The sequence below is a fragment of the Citrus clementina genome, unplaced genomic scaffold, assembly GCF_000493195.1.
Source record: "Citrus clementina cultivar Clemenules unplaced genomic scaffold, Citrus_clementina_v1.0 scaffold_5, whole genome shotgun sequence".
NCBI lineage: Eukaryota > Viridiplantae > Streptophyta > Magnoliopsida > Sapindales > Rutaceae > Citrus > Citrus x clementina.
The window spans coordinates 6,951,426-6,969,683 of NW_006262201.1; the positions used below are offsets into that span (position 1 = coordinate 6,951,426).

The 18,258-nt window shown below is 36.4% G+C and overlaps 1 protein-coding gene and 1 long non-coding RNA gene across 2 annotated transcripts; one reads left to right on the forward strand and one right to left on the reverse strand.

Annotated features, from left to right (window-relative positions):
• Positions 1–5,419: 5,419 nt before the first annotated feature.
• LOC112097832 (protein FAR1-RELATED SEQUENCE 5-like) lies at positions 5,420–7,761 on the forward strand. Its single transcript, XM_024183418.1, has 3 exons — positions 5,420–5,629; positions 5,683–7,541; positions 7,626–7,761. Exons 1-3 carry the CDS (start codon positions 5,420–5,422, stop codon positions 7,759–7,761), a joined length of 2,205 nt encoding a protein of 734 aa, XP_024039186.1.
• A 7,223-nt stretch (positions 7,762–14,984) lies between these two features.
• On the reverse strand, positions 14,985–18,040 carry LOC18040909. Its single transcript, XR_002905683.1, has 3 exons — positions 17,502–18,040; positions 15,489–16,179; positions 14,985–15,283 (listed from the first exon to the last, which is right to left on the reverse strand). It is a non-coding gene; the product is annotated as an uncharacterized LOC18040909 (long non-coding RNA).
• Between the last annotated feature and the right edge of the window lie 218 nt (positions 18,041–18,258).

The window sequence follows — 18,258 nt, forward strand, 5'->3', positions numbered from 1 at the left end:
CGTGAAGTTTTGCAAGTTTCATATTTAACGTCAGTTGTTGCATTTTTTACGGTTGGATTTCATGTTTGATGTACGATGTTGCATGTTTTGAATAAAGCCAAAATAAAGAATATTCTCGAATATTGACGTTGAAGCTGCGAACTTTACGTGGTAAGTTGCATATTTCGCGTGAAGTATTGCAAGTTTCATATTTAACGTCAGTTGTTGCATTTTTTACGGTTGGATTTCATGTTTGACGTACGATGTTGCATGTTTTGAATAAAGCCAAAATAAAGAATATTCCGGAATATTCTCGTCCGTTTCATGTTTGACGTTGAAGTTGCGAACTTTACGTGGTAAGTTGCATATTTCGCGTGAAGTATTGCAAGTTTCATGTTTAACATCCGTCGTTGCATGTCGGACGTCACGGTTGCATGTTTGACGTAAGCTGATGCATGTCTTGAATAAAGCCAAAATAAAGAATATTCTCGAATATTCTCGTCCGTTTCATGTTTGACGTCGAAGTTGCGAACTTTACGTGGTAAGTTGCATATTTCGCGTGAAGTTTTGTAAGTTTCATGTTTAACGTCCGTCGTTGCATGTCGGACATCACGGTTGAATGTTTGACGTAAGCTGATGCATGTCTTGAATAAAGCCAAAATAAAGAATATTCTCGAATATTCTCGTCCGTTTCATATTTGACGTTGAAGTTGCAAACTTTACGTGATAAGTTGCATATTTCACATGTAGTGTTGTAGGTTGCATGTTTAACGTTCGTTGTTGCATGTCCGACGTCCCGATTGCATGTTTAACGTAAGATGTTGCATGTTTTGAATAAAGCCAAAATTAAGAATATTTCAGAATATTCTCGTCTGTTTCATGTTTGACGTCGAAATTGCGAACTTTACGTCATGAGTTTTATATTTCGCGTAAAGCGTTGCAGGTTGTATGTTTAACGTTAGTTATTGCATGTCCGACGTCCCGATTTCATGTTTGACGTCGAAGTTGCGAACTTTACGTGATAAGTTGTATATTCTACGTGAAGTGTTAAATGAATTTTGTTTTAAAAATACAGTTTAACCTCAAAACTGTATGAAACTATGTTATGATCCAAAACGTTATAAAAATTTTCAAATTGGTCCAATTTTAGAATTTCTAATTATTACTTTATTAAACTCAAAACTTTCTGAAATTAAGATATGATCCAAAATATAAGAAATTATAGAATGACCCAAAACATTTAAATATTTTGAAATAGGTCCAAATCCGAAATTTAAAACAATAATTTATTAAAATCAAAGATTATGAAAAACAACTTAACTCCATAAAGACATATTCTTATTGTTAAAGCACAATACATAAATCTTTATTTAATCAACACATGTGGTTTGTTATCGAAATCTCAATACAACACATTAGTCCAAAATTATCCAAAGCATACGGAAATAACATATTATCCATGAAATATCAAACAATCAAAACAAATCCATGTCATTCAAAACAAATACATAATCCAAAATCATAATGAAATGTAGGTGTGTCCAAATACAAGCATAAGAGACTACTAAGGTGGTGAGGATGGTGGTGATGGAGGTGGATACGGATATGGAATGCCGAAGTGCTCAAAGAGGAGGCGCTGTCCATGAATAAACTGCTGCTGCTGGTGGTGAAACTCAGTCTGCCACACAGAGAGTGTCCTCACCTCATCCATAAGCTGCTGAAGAGTAACTTCTTCAAAAGTAGGATGCTCGGGATGTGGTAAAGAAGGTGCAGAGGCTGTAGGAGCCGAGGGAGATACTGAAGGAGCTCGACGTCTACGCTGACCCCGAAATGAAAGTGCAAAAACAGGTAGCTGATGGGCTGGAACCACAGCATTAAGTGGTCGATCATCACTTGGAGCAAGAAAGGTGAACTTTTTATCAGTGACTTTTACCCAAGTGCCATTACGACACTCAAAACCTAAAGAACTAACAGCCTCATCCCCAATGCTCTTAGACGGCCTACATGATGGTTCTTGGATAGTGACGCTAAAGTATTTGAGGATTCGGGTGATGAAATGACCATTCAGAAGGGAACGAGTAATCAACTTAGGTATACTAAGCATGTTTCGGACAATGGTGTATCCTAAGTCGACTGGACGATGTCTAAGAATACAATCAATCAAGGCAACATCCATATGAGAAACCTCATCCAAATGGCCTGATCTATGAAGCACAATACTCTGAATAAAACGAAGTAATATCCGAGTTTGAAGACAAAGACATTGGGTGCGAAAATGGATAGTACAATCATCATCCGAAAGATCAATACGACGACATATATTCTTAACAGCATCAATATGAACATAATCATCAATATCAGGAGGTTTCCTAGGTGAAAAAATTTCTAGGCCATCATCGGAAGTTCCTAGAATAGAGTTCAACTCCGAATCATCAAACTCAATCGAAACTCCTTCAACTGTGGTGATTACTCGATTCTCTTTCTCCGCGGAACAATCCATATTCGAGTAAAACACTTTCACCAAGTCGGGATATACATTTTCCTCAAAAACAATTGAATTAAGCCAACCAACATCTTCCAACAATTGCAATAAAGTTCTATTACTAATACTAAGATTATTCAACCAATCCGGTAAAACAAAAAAGGTTTGGAGTACCTCACGAGTCATGAACTGTTGGTGAAATCGTTTGGCTAGATGTTTGTGGTTCTGAAAGTGTCTGGCCTCAAAGTTGGATTTATTGGATGTGCCCCCTGCTTGTCGTGACCGGTTGGTATGTTGAACCGGTTCTTTGCCTTTTCTTCGAATCGGCCGTGAGCTTGACATGGTGAATTTTTTTGATTTGAAGTGAAATAAATCAATGAGAAGGGAGATAATAAGGATGGAAAGAGATTTTGAGAAGCAATTTCGATCAAAAACGGCTTCAGAGGGGGAAATCTAGAGAGAGAAGTTTCGGCTTAAACCATAGAATTGATTTCGGATCTATTGATTTTGAGGTTCAAAAAAGGTTTGAAGGATGATTTTGGATACAAGAACGGATGGGAAACAAGTTTCATGGATCCATTTGCATAAAAAACCTGTGAAAATGATGGATTTTGGAGAGAAAACGAGAGAGGAATATTCGGTTTTAGAGAGAGATAGCTAACCGGTTTACCGAAAGATAAAGGAGGAGATGAACAGTTTATATACTCGCGAATCCGGCTATCCGGAAATTATTAACCGGCTAACCCATTGTAGGCAGTGACCTACCCACGCGAATTCAGATTTCCGGTTTGAATAACCGGCTATCCGGTTTCGTCTCCAAGAAAAAACAGCAAACTGCCTCACTCGGCTGAGATAAAAAAAAACCAACTGTGATAGGGAATGCATAATTTGTTTGAAAGATGAAGTTTCACTTGATTTCTTGCCATGTGCGTACCAAGTTTTGTGTGCCAGTTGCAGTGTCAAAATTATCATAGTTTGTCTTAAGAAGTCTGAAAGATTAGAAAAAGAGATTGCTAAGTTCAAGAAATGAAAGTGAGATAAAATTACTTGTGTCGCTTCTTGTGTCTTCCCATTGTTTAATTCTGATATTGTTGCTTACTAAATTAACAAAGAAAGACCAGCACAATGACTGCTGATGAATACTTTGAGAAGCATCCAGAGCTAAGGAAAGAAGTTTGATGATGAAATCCGGAATGATTATTGGGGATATTAATTCAGTCATGTGCATTCAGTTATCGGGAACATCTTCTTTCATGCAGACTCTCGAGTTCATCCCAACCACCATGCTGTTTTGGTGCATCATAACAAGAATAAGCCAATTGTTTTACTCCATTTTGGTTGATTTGACTATCACAAAAAATTCCATGATATTTGGACATTACTCAGAATCTAGCTATAATAATTTCTCTTTTCTTATTTGCCAAATTTGCATTAAGATTTTTTTAGAAGAACTTTTATGTTTTCACATTCAGAAAGAGTTAAAGCAAAGCAATTGCAGTAGCAGTGTGTATGGAATTTGTTGAATGGATCCATTTGAAAGTCCATTTTTTATTCTTTAATGTAATATCTAATATTAAAAAAATCTTAAAACAAAAATATGAATGAATTGAAAAATCAAAGTAGTATTCCACATTCCCATGTAAAAATAGATTAACGACACCACTTTAAGAAAAGCTAAAAATAAAAATAGATATATATTATTAAACAAAATGAAAGTTGGAACTTACAAAGAGCTAATATTATTACTTTAATCTTCTAGTATTTAGAGTTCATCTTGTGGCTGATATTATTGCTTGGCTACGTGAAACCATTTTAGTCTTGTCAACACTATCTTGTGGCTGATATTTTTTATTGAAATGCTCTTCATCCACCAACTTGGTTCTTGTCAGTTTGCTTGGTAACTTCTTCTTGTTTGGTTTTGGTGCATTATTTATCTATTCACTCGTTAGTCAGACACTTTTTTTTTGTATTTTTTGTTTCTACGCACAAGACTGATAAAATTAAATGGGCTTAATCTTTTGTCTTCCTAATAGCAATATTCAATATTTATTTAGTAATATTTCTAGAACTCTAAGAAATAACTGGATTTAAATTTTATGAATTATATATTGTGCTAAAAGCACAAAGACAATCATATGAGTGTATATTATTATTAAAATTAAACAATTGGATTTAACCTCCTCTTCATACAATTCATATACATTGGCTCGCTCTCGCTCTCTTTTCTACATGCATGTGTCATTTACATTTAGGTATTTGTATGCGCGTATATTATTATAATGTAATCCCTCTAAAAAATGAGACCAATCACAGTCCAAACAAAAAAAAGAAAGATAAAGAAAAGTTAATACTTTAATGGCATTGTTAATACGTCACAGTAATCATGTCCCTCGAATCCGGATAACTGGATTTAACAACCGGTTATCCGGATGTTGACTGCAAGCAACATGCTTGCTGTCACGCGAATCCGGATGACCGGAAGTCAACAACCGGTTATCCGGATGTTGACAGCAAGCATGTCAATCGAAACCGGATAACCGGATTTCCTAACCGGTTTTCCGGTTATTGCATGTCCTGTATAAAGTTTAAAAAAAATAAAGGTAAAATTACCACGTTTGGTTGGTTAGGTTTGCAATAAATATGATGAAAAAAAAACTCACCTTCCCTCCATTAATGAGGGATTATCCTAAGGCTCATGTCCAAGACTTCTTCACAAAAAACACAGTCACTCCAAAACATAGTCCCAAATACTATTACTGCGGTCTCGTTCAACATCTATGGTGCCTAGTTTTCAACTTTTCAAAAGTTAAGTTTCTCTCCAACAAAGGTATGTGTTGTAATTTAAGTAGTTGATTTGTGCTCCCATAGATGGTTTCAGAAATATTATTATATTAAATTATTAAGATAAAGGGTGTGAATTATGTTATTAACAAAGTTTTGGTTGAACAGGGGTTAAATATGAGTAGCCCACATAGTTCCAGCAACCTAGGAATATCCATTGCTCCAAATGTTGGTTTACAGGTATCGGACGTACTTGGCAGTCATTTCGACTCAGTAGAAGATGCAGAACTGTGGTATAACAATTATGCCCGAATGCTTGGTTTTGGTGTTAGGAAAGATGATATGCGGCGCGGAAAAAAGTCTAGACGAATCACAATTCGACGTTGGGTTTGTCATTTCGAAGGGGTAAGAGATGAAAGACAATCTCAAAACTGCAGTAGGGTGCAGAACCACGACCTATAACACGAACCGAGTGTCGGGCATCATTTCGAGTGAATTACGATGATTCAGTTGGTAAATACATCGCCAAAGAATTCAGGCCTGAGCACAACCATCATTTGGCTTCTACTAATGGAGTTCATCTCATTCGTTCACATCGAAAGGTTACTGATGCAGAACTTGCGCAAGCAAAGGCATTAAGGCATGTTGGTGTGAAGACTTGCCAATTCATGGATTACATGGCTGATCAGGTAGAGGGGCCTCAAAACCTAAGGTTCACACGCAAAGACATGCAAAACACGCTAGATGCTTCCACTCGTGCCGAGGTTGGAGATTCTGACTCAGACACAACTATAGCATACTTTGCGGCAAAATCTGAACATGACCCTGGGCTTTGCTTTGAGTACACACTAGATGATGAAAATAGACTACGAAATTTGTTTTGGGCTGATTGTGTAGCTCGTTATGACTATCAGTGTTTTGGTGATGTGTTGGCATTCGATGCAACGTATAAGACTAATGTATATCATAAACCCCTCGTTACACTTGTCGGAACAAACCATCACTTCAGAACAACGGTCTTCGGTTTTGCTTTGCTCGCAGATGAGACAATTGACTCATACACGTGGCTGCTACAAACTTTTCTATCCACTATGGGCAACCGAATGCCCGTGTCTGTAATTACTGATGGTGACAAGGCAATGTCGAAGGCAATAAAGACAGTGTTTACCGGGTGCATCCATCGTCTTTGTTGTTGGCATCTTGAGCGCAATGCGCAGGCTAATTTGAAGAACGAAGACTTTACGAGAAAATTTCGTGATTTGATGTTGACACCTATGACGGTAACTGAATTTGAAACCCAATGGTCAGCTGTAGTGGCTGAATTCGCACTTGAACATCATGCATGGGTACAGAAAATGTATTCAAAGCGGTGCAAGTGGGCGGAAGCTTATCTTAGAGGAACATTCTTTGCTGGTATGCGAAGCACTCAACGATGTGAAAGTATGAATGCATATCTTAGCCGATTTGTCCAACATAAACTAAAATTGTATGAGTTTGTGCGACAAATCGATCGTGCTCTCCGCAATATTCGTACCACAGAAACATCCGATGAGTTCAAAACCAAATACAGTACTCCTGTCTTAAGAACTCACTTACAGAGCCTCGAGAAACATGCTGCACAATTGTTCCCGTTAAGAGTTTTTTCGAAGGTTAGAGATGAGATGCTGCGAGAAAGAGCGGTCATCGAAGTAAAAACTGTCAAAGCTGTCGATGTTGCATTGTACACAGTGACTGAATTTAGGACACCTACAACATGTTGGAATGTCATCCACAATCTACAAGAAAACCACATACAGTGTTCGTGTCAAATGATGGAGTTTGTTGGGCTTCCTTGTAGGCATATGTTTCATGTCTTGAAAGTGGAACAAATTGAAAAGATTCATGACAATATGGTTTTTCGTAGATGGACAAAAAAAGCCAAGGAGCACAATACTTGCAGGACCACAAAACCAGAAGTTGACACTGATGTTTCAGAGATGGCTAGATTTAGTGCATTGTCTGCAGCCTGCAATAAAATGTGCTACAATGCAGCAAAAAACGTTGAAGCCTATGAAAATGCATTGGTAGAAATCAATCGGCTAACATTAACTTATGAACAACAATCTGAACGAGACGGTCTCCCAAATAAAAAATTGCGGATGGGAACAAAACTTCGTAATCCTGCAGTTGTAAAAACCAAGGGCGCTATGTCTAAAACAAAATGTGTAGCAGAAAGCTCTAGAAAGTGTGGAAAATGTCGTCAGGTTGGGCATACAACACGAACTTGTTCTATTCAAGGGAATGATAGCACCCAGCTAAGGTATGTCCCAAGTTCTTTATCATGTGTTTAATTATTGCATTGTTGGATATTTCATTGCAAATAACTTTCATGGTATTGATTTAGTGTCGATGGAAACTGTTTTGCCGCATTCGATTCATCAAGCACCCAGAATCTTGGAGCCTCTACTGGTGTCAATCCAACATTGTTAGGTCATGCAAGCAACCAATTTTCAAATGTTTTTTATTGGTGGCCTCATTAAACAATGCCATTAAAATGACTCAATATGTATTACCATTTGAATTCCACTATCATGTACTAACATGACAACCAGTTTAATATCAAATGATGAGATGTGAACACTGTTAACATGCATATGTTCATTATAGTTAAATTATGTCTCGGCCAAGAATACATAACCATGTCATAAATTTAAAGATAATTCTCCATTACAATTGATTTTACAACCATCGTAAGCAAGAAGACAAAAAAATTCACGGTATTACCTCCCAACATGTTTCAAACATCTTACAACAAAAAATAGTATGCAATCACTTGCATAATCATTCCCTACTATAGTTCGATATCTAAGCGCGTGTTCTCGTGTTAACTTTCTTCTTCTTACGAATGTTGCCGCTTTGTTGGTGAAATGACTTTTGCACTTGAGAGGATACAGGGTTCACCATTACAGCATGAATCGCAAACTGTGCATTGCTTAGTTCCAGCAATTTATCTCGATTTTGATTCAATGCAGAATTAATTAGTTGAATGGCTAGCCTACCTCGTGTATCCTCAGATGTGAACTAGTCAATTTGAAAGGAAACCAATATTACTTTCATATAATAAGTAGCTTTTATATAATTATGAAGTTAACAAAATTCTGAGTTCAACAATTAAACAAGTTTGGCATAGTCGTACCAAAGTGGACGATTTCTTCGGAATAAATTCTGGGCTGTCCATATAGTTTATCACATAAACCCCACAGTCATATCCATTCCTTTGCTTTGGAACTCCAATGCCCCGGTTGATTGGAAAGTCTTGAAACTTCATGTGTTGCATATTGCTTGGCAATTGGGGCTGCATAATCCAATCCAAGGAATGTAGCTGTCGGCAATGTTGAAAACCAGACAATATTATAGATATGAATATAACACAATATACATAACTGATAATGTTAAATAGATAACAAAAATAAAGAACATGATTAAGATACAATGCGCATGGCTTGATCGTGCCGTCTTCTATTACTGCGGGGATCTGGAAGAGGATCCCATATTTCTGCACTTGTATTTCTGACATTCACGATCAGTAGGTACCAATGAGATGATTCATCATTTATTGGCACATAAATCTAACATTTCAATTGTCAATGTCATACACCAAGCACACTAGTAGAAACTGAAATAAGTTAAAGGTTAACAAACTAACCTTTTGACACTTATGCACCTGTTGCATAAAATTCTTTCCACATCTAGCTGCCCTTGCAAAACAATCCACCTCATCTCCGACCATTAAAACTGCTTGCTACACATAATAAAGACAACGTTGAATAAGGAAGTTGTCAATAAAGAAACCAAAGCACAATGCAACAAGTACCGGCGAGACTCACAGAATATCTTGTTGGTAAATACCAGTTCATTGGCACATCTTTCTCCACCACCTACTGAATGAGGGTGAGGTGATGCGCTTTCATAGAAATCACCTAAAAGTGATCATATTTATTGAGATATATAATAACATGTAATAAACGATAAACATATATTGTGACATCACCAAATGTTGAAACCTAATACCTCGCCACATAGATAAGCCCCCGGCAAAAGAGTCAATAAAGAATGCCGATTAAGAATTTCGCCGCAACTAGAAACAATGATTTCACTAAAGATAAAACACGGTAATTTTTTAGTCGTATAGCATAACAACTATATACAGAAAACTAATTTCAGTCTTCTGAATTTAACCTTCCCTCTGCGTCCTTGTTAAAAGCATATTGAATAAGCTTCAATTCTTCCAGCGTAACTGGATCATTGACTTGAAACGGACCAGCTTTATACTTGGGATTTGCTCCCCTGGACACTTGATCGTACGGTGAAAGTTGATATCGGCCTGGCCTACGATTCCTACTTGGTCGCGTTGGCAGGACACTGAGACTAGTAGATGTTTGAGGTTCTTGCTTAAGTTGAACTGGTTCATCTATATCCTTTATAAAAAATAAATTTATATGTAAGTTACTTCATAAGTGAGTTATCATTGAAATCATTTTAAGAAAACGACGTTATAAAACTGTACCTCATCTCGGAGATTAGGTGGTGGAATAGGGACAAAGTGGGTAGGATCTTTGCGAAATTCACCGATTCCTTCTCTTGTCCCCATCCAGCCCATTAATTTATCGAGGCTCAGGTTCAATCTGCGATCCACAGAGTCCTCGTCGCTATCCATTACCATTTTGTTTTTTTCCATCAGTAGTTGGCTCGGTTTTTCTGACTGGACATGTTGGTTCTACTATTTTCAAGCTCGGAGATTGCGGGCATGGATCAGATGGTTGTTTTGATAGTGCACCAACCGGAGACTTGGATCTCAATTCCTCCAAAGACTTCTCAACCATTTCCATTCTCACATTGAATGAATCCATTTTGTGTTCAATTCTGTGGACACACTGTGTTAGTACCCTAAAAGCTTCCTCCATATTAACAGTGCTCGGCCCAACATCTTCGGTTTGTTCAAAATGAGCGAAATTTCTTTCGAGCTGCAGAAAATTTGATTCACGCATTGGAACCTAAAATAAATATGCACAACAATCATACATAATGACAATCAAAATATATTCAATTAACCGTAAACAAAATTAAATACATGTGTGAACAAGACAAAAAATAAAACAAACCTCAGTACTGGTCATGTCCCCAAACTTTTTCCGCCAATTCAATAAGCGCCGAATCTCTTCCTTGGTCCATACACTAACAGGGCAAACTGTTCTGTCCATGGAACACCGATCATATAAAACAGCACTAAAGTAGAACAACTGTACATTCAAAAAACAATTACTACGTCATTTTATTTTTCGTATTTGGAAAATTAATTATGGCATCTAAGATTTCTTAAATATACCTCTAAAAACACAACACAACCACTAACTGACTTCACTTGATTATCTTTATACTTCGCTATGCCCTCCCACAGAAAGTTGAAACACCATGTAGCCCAATTCTTTTTCCTAATTAATTGCACATCTTTTAGGGAATGCAGATACATCGGATTGATGTAGCTGGCACTTGTGGGACACAATACAGTTCCTAGAAGAAACAAACAAAACATGATCTTAAAGTCATCATCACTACTCTCACTAGCTATTATTCTTTCACTAACTGCGGCTATTTCAATTCCTCTTCCACTTGTTCTATACTTGGCACGCAGTTCAATTATATCACCCGCTTCTTCTCGGATGTATACTGGTTCCCCTCCATCTTTGATCCCCATTACGATGCTGAAGGTTGTAGGGTTTAAACAAAACTCTCTCTCGTGCAAAACTATACAGTGCCTCTTTGTATCACATTGTTGGACAAGTGTTTCACAGAAGTCTTGTCTCAGGCGACCACATCGTAATTCTAGCATGCTTCCGAAGCTAATTTCTCTAATTGCAGCTTGTTGGTCGGCCGATAGTGTGGAAATGACCTTAGTGAGTGCACTGACACGACAACGAGATAAATTACATTGGCTATGCTTATCCCCAATTTTTTGTTCTTCATCTTGTTTTTCAATACTCCTTTCACCAACATTTGAACTTGGGTCCTCATGCATCGTACCAAATCGGCACTTCTCCTCATTCGTTAATTTCTTCCATTTTTCAACAATTGTCGCCCTACAAACTTTTTTGATCCCTTCTTGCCTGACCTTTTCTGCTTCATGCTTACTGTACACAACATTTTAGTTCAACTAATTACGTCAACAAAATTGTTATAATAAGAACCTTATTCAAAGCAATAATTTTATACTTACAAAAAGTGTATCCACGCTCTCTGACCAGGTCCTCCCCTTCTGCCTTATGTGGACTCCATTTTATAACTGTATGCTATATTTTAAATCCTGAAATAGACCACACATAAATGTAGTATCAAGGCCGGACCCATAACAATGGCTAAGTTCTTGGCAAATTATTGAGCGCTCATCTTTAGTATTCCTACCAAAGACTGTAGAGCTCAAAACAAGCAAACAACACCTAAAACCAAACAAGAAAAATTTAGGGTTCCCATAGAAAAATAACACTTAAAAACCAAATCTCAAAAAATCAACCACAAAATAGAAATAAATTAAAAAATGCCATTGAATTTTTACCAACTAATGCCATTGAAACCACGCAAAACCATGGGAACATTGCATCCCCTTCTAAATATCTTTCTTCAATTTAATGCTTGAATTACAGTACATCAATCATATCAGGATTGAGGATTTTCTTGCCAATTTCATGCTTCCAAGCCATTAATCATCTCTTCAACATCAATTTTTCATCATCTAAATATCTTTTTTCACTCTAAATTACCAAACTTCTAATTGTTTCAAATCTCTAATTATTTCACACAAAATTTATAGTACATCACAAAAACCACAAAGGTCAAAATTACCTCATCACCTTCTCGTTAACTCACAAAATGAAAAGGAAAGAGAGGAACTTGTGTTCATCTTCAACACCTCAGGATGACAGCGACCGCTTCATGGATTCCACTTCTTATTTGCTTTGAACGAGATGGTGCCTTTGATCTTCTATGATTACTAAACAAATAGAAGAGAGAAATTTGAGAGAAATTTGTGATTTCAAAGTGAGATGTGAGAGATTGGGAATGGCCTGGGTGAAACCCTCAAAAAGCAAAATTTTGTTTTGCAAGCTTTGGGAACCGGTTTAATAAGTTAACAATTTTTTCCTCTTTTTTATTTCTTTTCAATCTCAGCCGTTGGATTCATTTTACTTGAATCCAACGGCTGCGTTTACAAGCCGGCACAATGCCGGGCCTCAATGCCCGGCATTGTAGCTTTAGCCAAGTTTAGTTTACAATTACACCGGTGTCAAATCAGCAGAGCATCGGCAAGAGTTTTCGATTGTTGCAATTTGCAATGCATGTGGTACATGCACGCACTAATAAAGAAACACAAAAAGTGCATTCTCAAGCCAATAGTATTTGTTTTTAATCGCTACTTTGCATAATAATGTAGCTTAGTTAGGAAATTTGTAATTATATTATGCGTCCGTTTGGTATAACTTTTTAATTAGAACTTATTTAAGGAGAACTATTGTTTGTAGAGTTTTTATAAATAGAAATTTTAATTAAAAAAAATTATAATTATTTAGTTGTCAATGTCCAAATTGATGAACTATTGTTCTTTTTGTTAACATGTGTTTGTTTTACTTAATAATAAAACTTTAGTTTACAATTACACCGGTGTCAATTATACTAATAGCATCGGCAAGAGTTTTCGATTGTTGCAATTTGCAATGCACGCGGTGAGAGAAAATGAGAATCTTGTTTAATCCTTTCATTAGGAGTAATTTAATAATCGTTTGTTATAATAGAATATGTATAAAGAAAGGAAAATTATATTCATAGATTTGGCTTATTTTTTGTTTAAAGTAATTCAGATCATTACAACGTCCTTTTCGCTAATTAATTACAACGTCCTTTTCGCTAATTAATTATGATTATATACATTTTCATATGGCAAGTGGCATTGTAGATCTAAACGACGTTGCTATTTCAATACGTTAATTAAGTGATTCTCCTGATTGTCATCAGCGCTATACCCTCTAGGAAAATAGCTCAATTGTTTTCCTGCATTGATTTTCATTGGTATGTGATTTCTTATGAAATTCTTTTGAGCTTTCCTTAGTTAAAAAGCTTGAGCTTTTATCACCTAATACTGATATCAATTAACTTGTGAACGATTTTATACCCTCTCTTTTTTTTCTTTTTTTTTAAGTACTCTGTTGAAAGCCAAAGTTCCTTTGGCCAGTTAATTTAGAAGTGAAGGAAAGAATAAAGTTAGGCCTCGACGTCTTTTGAGATTAGAAATACATTTTGAATGCTTTAATAGATGCAGAGCAAACTGGCTCGATATCTAACTATTTTAAGAGCTAAAATCATTTATTAGAAGTTGTAGCATTAAAAAAAATGGGCTTGATATCCAATTTTGTTATTGAATATGTCTCACGTGTTACTGGCAGATGGCTATGCTAGGTTTTATTGCTCCTTGAATTTGATTGAAAAATTATTGAGGCGGACAAGTTTGGACCATTGTTGGACACTGAAACTACACATCAGTCTTAGAAAATTGTAATTTTGTTGGCTTATCATGATTTTGATCGCCTCACATTGATTTTCCTATGACGTCTCTGTAGAGTGGCTATGCTTACATTTTTAGGTATTTAATTCTAAAAATTAACTTATTAGATGGAAGGACCAATTCTACCTGTAAATACAAGTGGCTTCCCTTTACCAACTCATACAAGACACAACAATAATCTTCTTCAGAAAAAACCACCGTCGGAGGGCTATTTTCGTTCAACATAAATGAGTTGTTCCGCCACCATATTTTAAGGGTTTGCTTCTAATACAACTTGGGGGAGCTAGGGCTAAGATTTCTAAGAATCAACATAAAAACCTTGCCTATTGGATGGAAGGACCAATCCCACTTATGAGTCTAAATGACTAATTTTTGAGGACACAACTCAACAGACCAATATAAACTTTTGACGTCCCATTTTATTACTTTCCTGTGTTTTTACTTTTGATGCTGTCTATAGCCCTACTATTCTATTAAGCAGAAAATATTTCAAGGCACTCTCGGTCCAGTAGATAACTTTGGTATTTATTATCTATTTTCTTTCCATTTTATGTAAACCCCGATCTTTACCTCTGATTGGTTGTAGATTCTTTTGTTGCTTTGGGGTTAGGGGATGGTTTTCATAACTATTAAGTTGATCAATGCAGAAAATCACCATCAAGAAATGATAAAGGATTGTTAGTTCTATCTGACAAACAACATTAATATGAAGGATGATGATTGTTCTGTTCAAGAGTTTATAATGACATAATTCTACTTTGGTCTTTTAAAAAAAGTAATTTAGAAACGAGTATGTGAGTGATGACTTTTACAAAATAAATTACATGCGCAGTGATGATTTTGACACATGAAAATGAAAAAAGAAATATAACTTGTGAATAATAATTGAAGTACCTGCTATTGTTATATTGGGTATTGATAAATGGATGGTTTTGGAAGAATTGAAAATGATGGCATAAGTAAACCGAAGTTAAGAGAAAAGAGAAAGAGCATTTGAACTTTACTAGTAAGTAAAGGCAAATTTCTTGGTTCAAGAAAAGATAAGAGATATCAAACTAGCAATAGGAAAAAGGAGGAAGGTTAAGACAGCATCTTAACAAAAGCTAAAGAAAAGAAAAACTTAGTTCAAGCAAAGAACAATGTGCTAATGTCGTGTAATCTTGTTTAATTTCTTTTTCTTCTCACATTTTCCAGGGCTTAAATAATACAATATACATTTTCAAGCAAAGAACAATATGCAATTGCAGTACTTCTGAGCACACAACAACAAATAAATAGTACAATATACATACCCACTAAATTAAAAAAAAAATATTATTCAAGTTTGTGGACAATACTGTAGCCATGCCGTCGTCGAAATCTACTGACAGCTGAAACAAAGAAAGAATGGATGAATGCTGGATCACAGTTGAAATTGAAGGTCTGGTAGGTGATGTTTCCCTCTCTGATTTTACCTAAACAAATACAAAAAAATAAGAATCACAAATGAAAATCTGCTATTACACTGTTCTTACTTATTAAAATACAGAGGTTTCTTTGTTTCTCTGCAGCAATGTCCATGGCTATTAGAAACAAGAACAATTAGACCAGCATTTGCAAGAATCCTTTAAGGTATTACTGCAGATATAAATCCACTGAGGAAATGGAAAAAGTGAATACCAAATTAGGCAAGTTAAATGAAGATTGAGTTATCATAGAAGAATAAAACTCATCCAATTCAATCCATCAAATTCCATAAGGATACAACTGGATGTCATACTGCTGCTCCATATCCTCAAGAGCCCGTAGATTTTGCCTCAACTCTGGCTGAGGCCAATGTAAGTCCAATTTGCAAAAGCTCTTTATGCACCATAGCTCTTCAGGAAGCTTTCTCAAGTAAGCACAAGGGTTGACAATTATGCTCCCAAGTTTTGGCATTGCTCCAGCCCCTATCGTCCACTCCTCTAGCCAACAAATTGATTTCAGGTGCAATACTTTGAGCTCCGGGAAACCACAAGAGCAAACACAAGCCAGTTTTCTTCCTGAATATGAGTTCTGCTTCAATTTCAGCACTTGAAGGTGTGGAAGCTTGTCTAGTGTTAGCATGGTATCCGCCAATAACTCAGTATTTGATAAGCTTAGTTGGATCAGACTTGGAGAAGCTGGTATTTAGACAGGGCCATCCGAGAGAGCTACCACCTCTTGGTTTCGTTCACCAGCTTCAAGCATTCAAGTTTGTGTAGTTCGCATAGGCTTTTGGAAACCCCAGAACGATAATAACTCAAACCTCCAGATACTAAGAGTTTGAAAATGAGGTAGTCTGCCTGTTAAAGTAGCTCACTATGCTGAACGAAAGAAGGAGAAAGCTAAGCTGAAGAAAATACAGGGCAAGAGTATTAGCTGTGCCAGCTCAACTGACAGCTCAGCAAAATCAGTTAAATTTTGTTACAAGCCCCCTGTGCATTGTGCTGAAGATTAGTTAGTTTAATAATGATTAGTTTTAGATTAGTTAAAATGTAATCATGATTAAGATATATATATATATATATATATATATATATAGATATAGATATATATATAGCTGCTGTACTGATAGGGCATCTCAAAAGTTCTGAAATAATACCTCAATTCTATGGCAAAAATAAATAATCTCAAACAAGAACCAATAATCATATTTTGTTACTGTCAAACACAATGCATATGAGCAAAACATTGGAAGCCAACACCAGAATACATATGAATAAACAATTAAAGATAGAGAAAAAAGGCTTAAACCTTGGGGGAAAAAAGTGAAAAAACATGAAAGACAAATTACACATGTGCAGTAACCATCGAACTTATCAGTGACAGCTGCATCCATTACATTGCTCCAACAACACAATGGCAAACCACCAGTTTCAAATTGAGGATAGCTATCGAGAATGAGAAAGTGTCCAAAACATCATAAATAGACATGTTCCTATTGTGCATAATTTACATTATAGGCAAATATTCTTATACCATCAAAGGCAAAACATGACACTAACAATTGATCCCCCCCCCCCCCCCCCCCCCCCCCCCCCCAACAAAAAAAAAGGAAAAAACAATACAGAAAAGATTGAAACAGATAAGGCTACACTGAGCACAGGATGCCATGAAACATAATCCAGGAACCAAATTAATAAAGAAGGAAGGCAAACCATTATTTAACAATCTGTTTTGTATTTGGGAAAGTCCGATAAAATCTACTTAGGGATAATTAGAGAACCTCAACTATTAATCACACCTCATAAATGAACTAACATTAACCATGTACCATCCCCACATCAGACAAACATTCTCTATACTTCTGAACCTAATACTTCCATCTTCAATTGGGGTTTTTTTTTGTGGGGGGGGGGGGGGATAAGCTATCGTGTTTCTAAGCTTGCTTACCTTCTGTGTGGGACTGAAATACTGATTTCGAATCATTAACAGTAAAATTGGAAGCTCATGAAAAAACAATTTTATCTTTTAACAAAAGTTAAAATTACATCTCCATATAAATTCTCTTTTCATTTCCTTCAATTTTCTAATTAAGCTTAAAAAAATGTACCTTCAACCACAAAGGGGTTTAAAATTTAAAATATATAAAAAAATAAATTCAGATAACAATAATTAATTTAATTAAAAATATAAATAGAGATTACAGAGAAAGAGAAAATAGAGAAAGACCTAATGTTGAGTCCTTTGGTTCTCTTCATAGGTCCGAACCATTTCTTCGGGCGTGGGTTTCGGGTCTTTAGGAAACTCCATCGTCATAAGCCAGTGATTGTAATCGCAACCCTCCAACAGAATCGTGTCGGGTGTGATCTCGTCGCCGTCCTTACACAAGTGGTAAGTCTTGTTACCCGACGGCGCAGACGAGAGGGAGATCGTCGGGGACGATCTGAACGGCCGAGAATGGATGATGATGGAGGAGGAGGAGGAGATTAGCGATGACGACGCCGATGAAATGGAAGGGTTTACCAGAGGAGTGGATGCCGAAAGTGCAGGGACGGCCGCCAGGAGAGAGCGGTGGAGAGCAGCGACGGCCGGCAGTGACCGGCGGAAGATGGCGGGAGATGGCAGCGTGGGCCATTGCTTGCGCGTCAGTGAGTGTCTCGAGTGAGAGAGTGAAGGTAGGGATGGCAATGGGGAGGGAGGGAGGGTCCAATCTCTCCGTACCCATCCCCCAATTTGTCCCCGTCCCTCCCCGTCCCCATTTGCTTAGAATCTCCATCTCTGCTCGAATAATAACAGGAAATCCTCGAGGTTCTAAATAACTAATAATTTTTTTTATTTTTTATTTTTTTATTTTTAGTTAATTATATTAAAATAAAAAATAAAAAATAAAAATAAAATTTAAAATATATCTTATATTAATATTGATCCATTATAAAAATTACATGTAAAATATAAATTATCAAAATAATTATCTTTATCAATCTTC

Coding starts and splice junctions, on each gene's coding strand:
- LOC112097832 (XM_024183418.1), top strand. CDS start 5,420: ATGAGTAGCCCACATAGTTCCAGCAACCTAGGAATATCCATTGCTCCA. Junction 5,630..5,682: donor GAATCACAATTCGACGTTGG/GTTTGTCATTTC, acceptor AAACTGCAGTAG/GGTGCAGAACCACGACCTAT. Junction 7,542..7,625: donor AATGATAGCACCCAGCTAAG/GTATGTCCCAAG, acceptor GTATTGATTTAG/TGTCGATGGAAACTGTTTTG.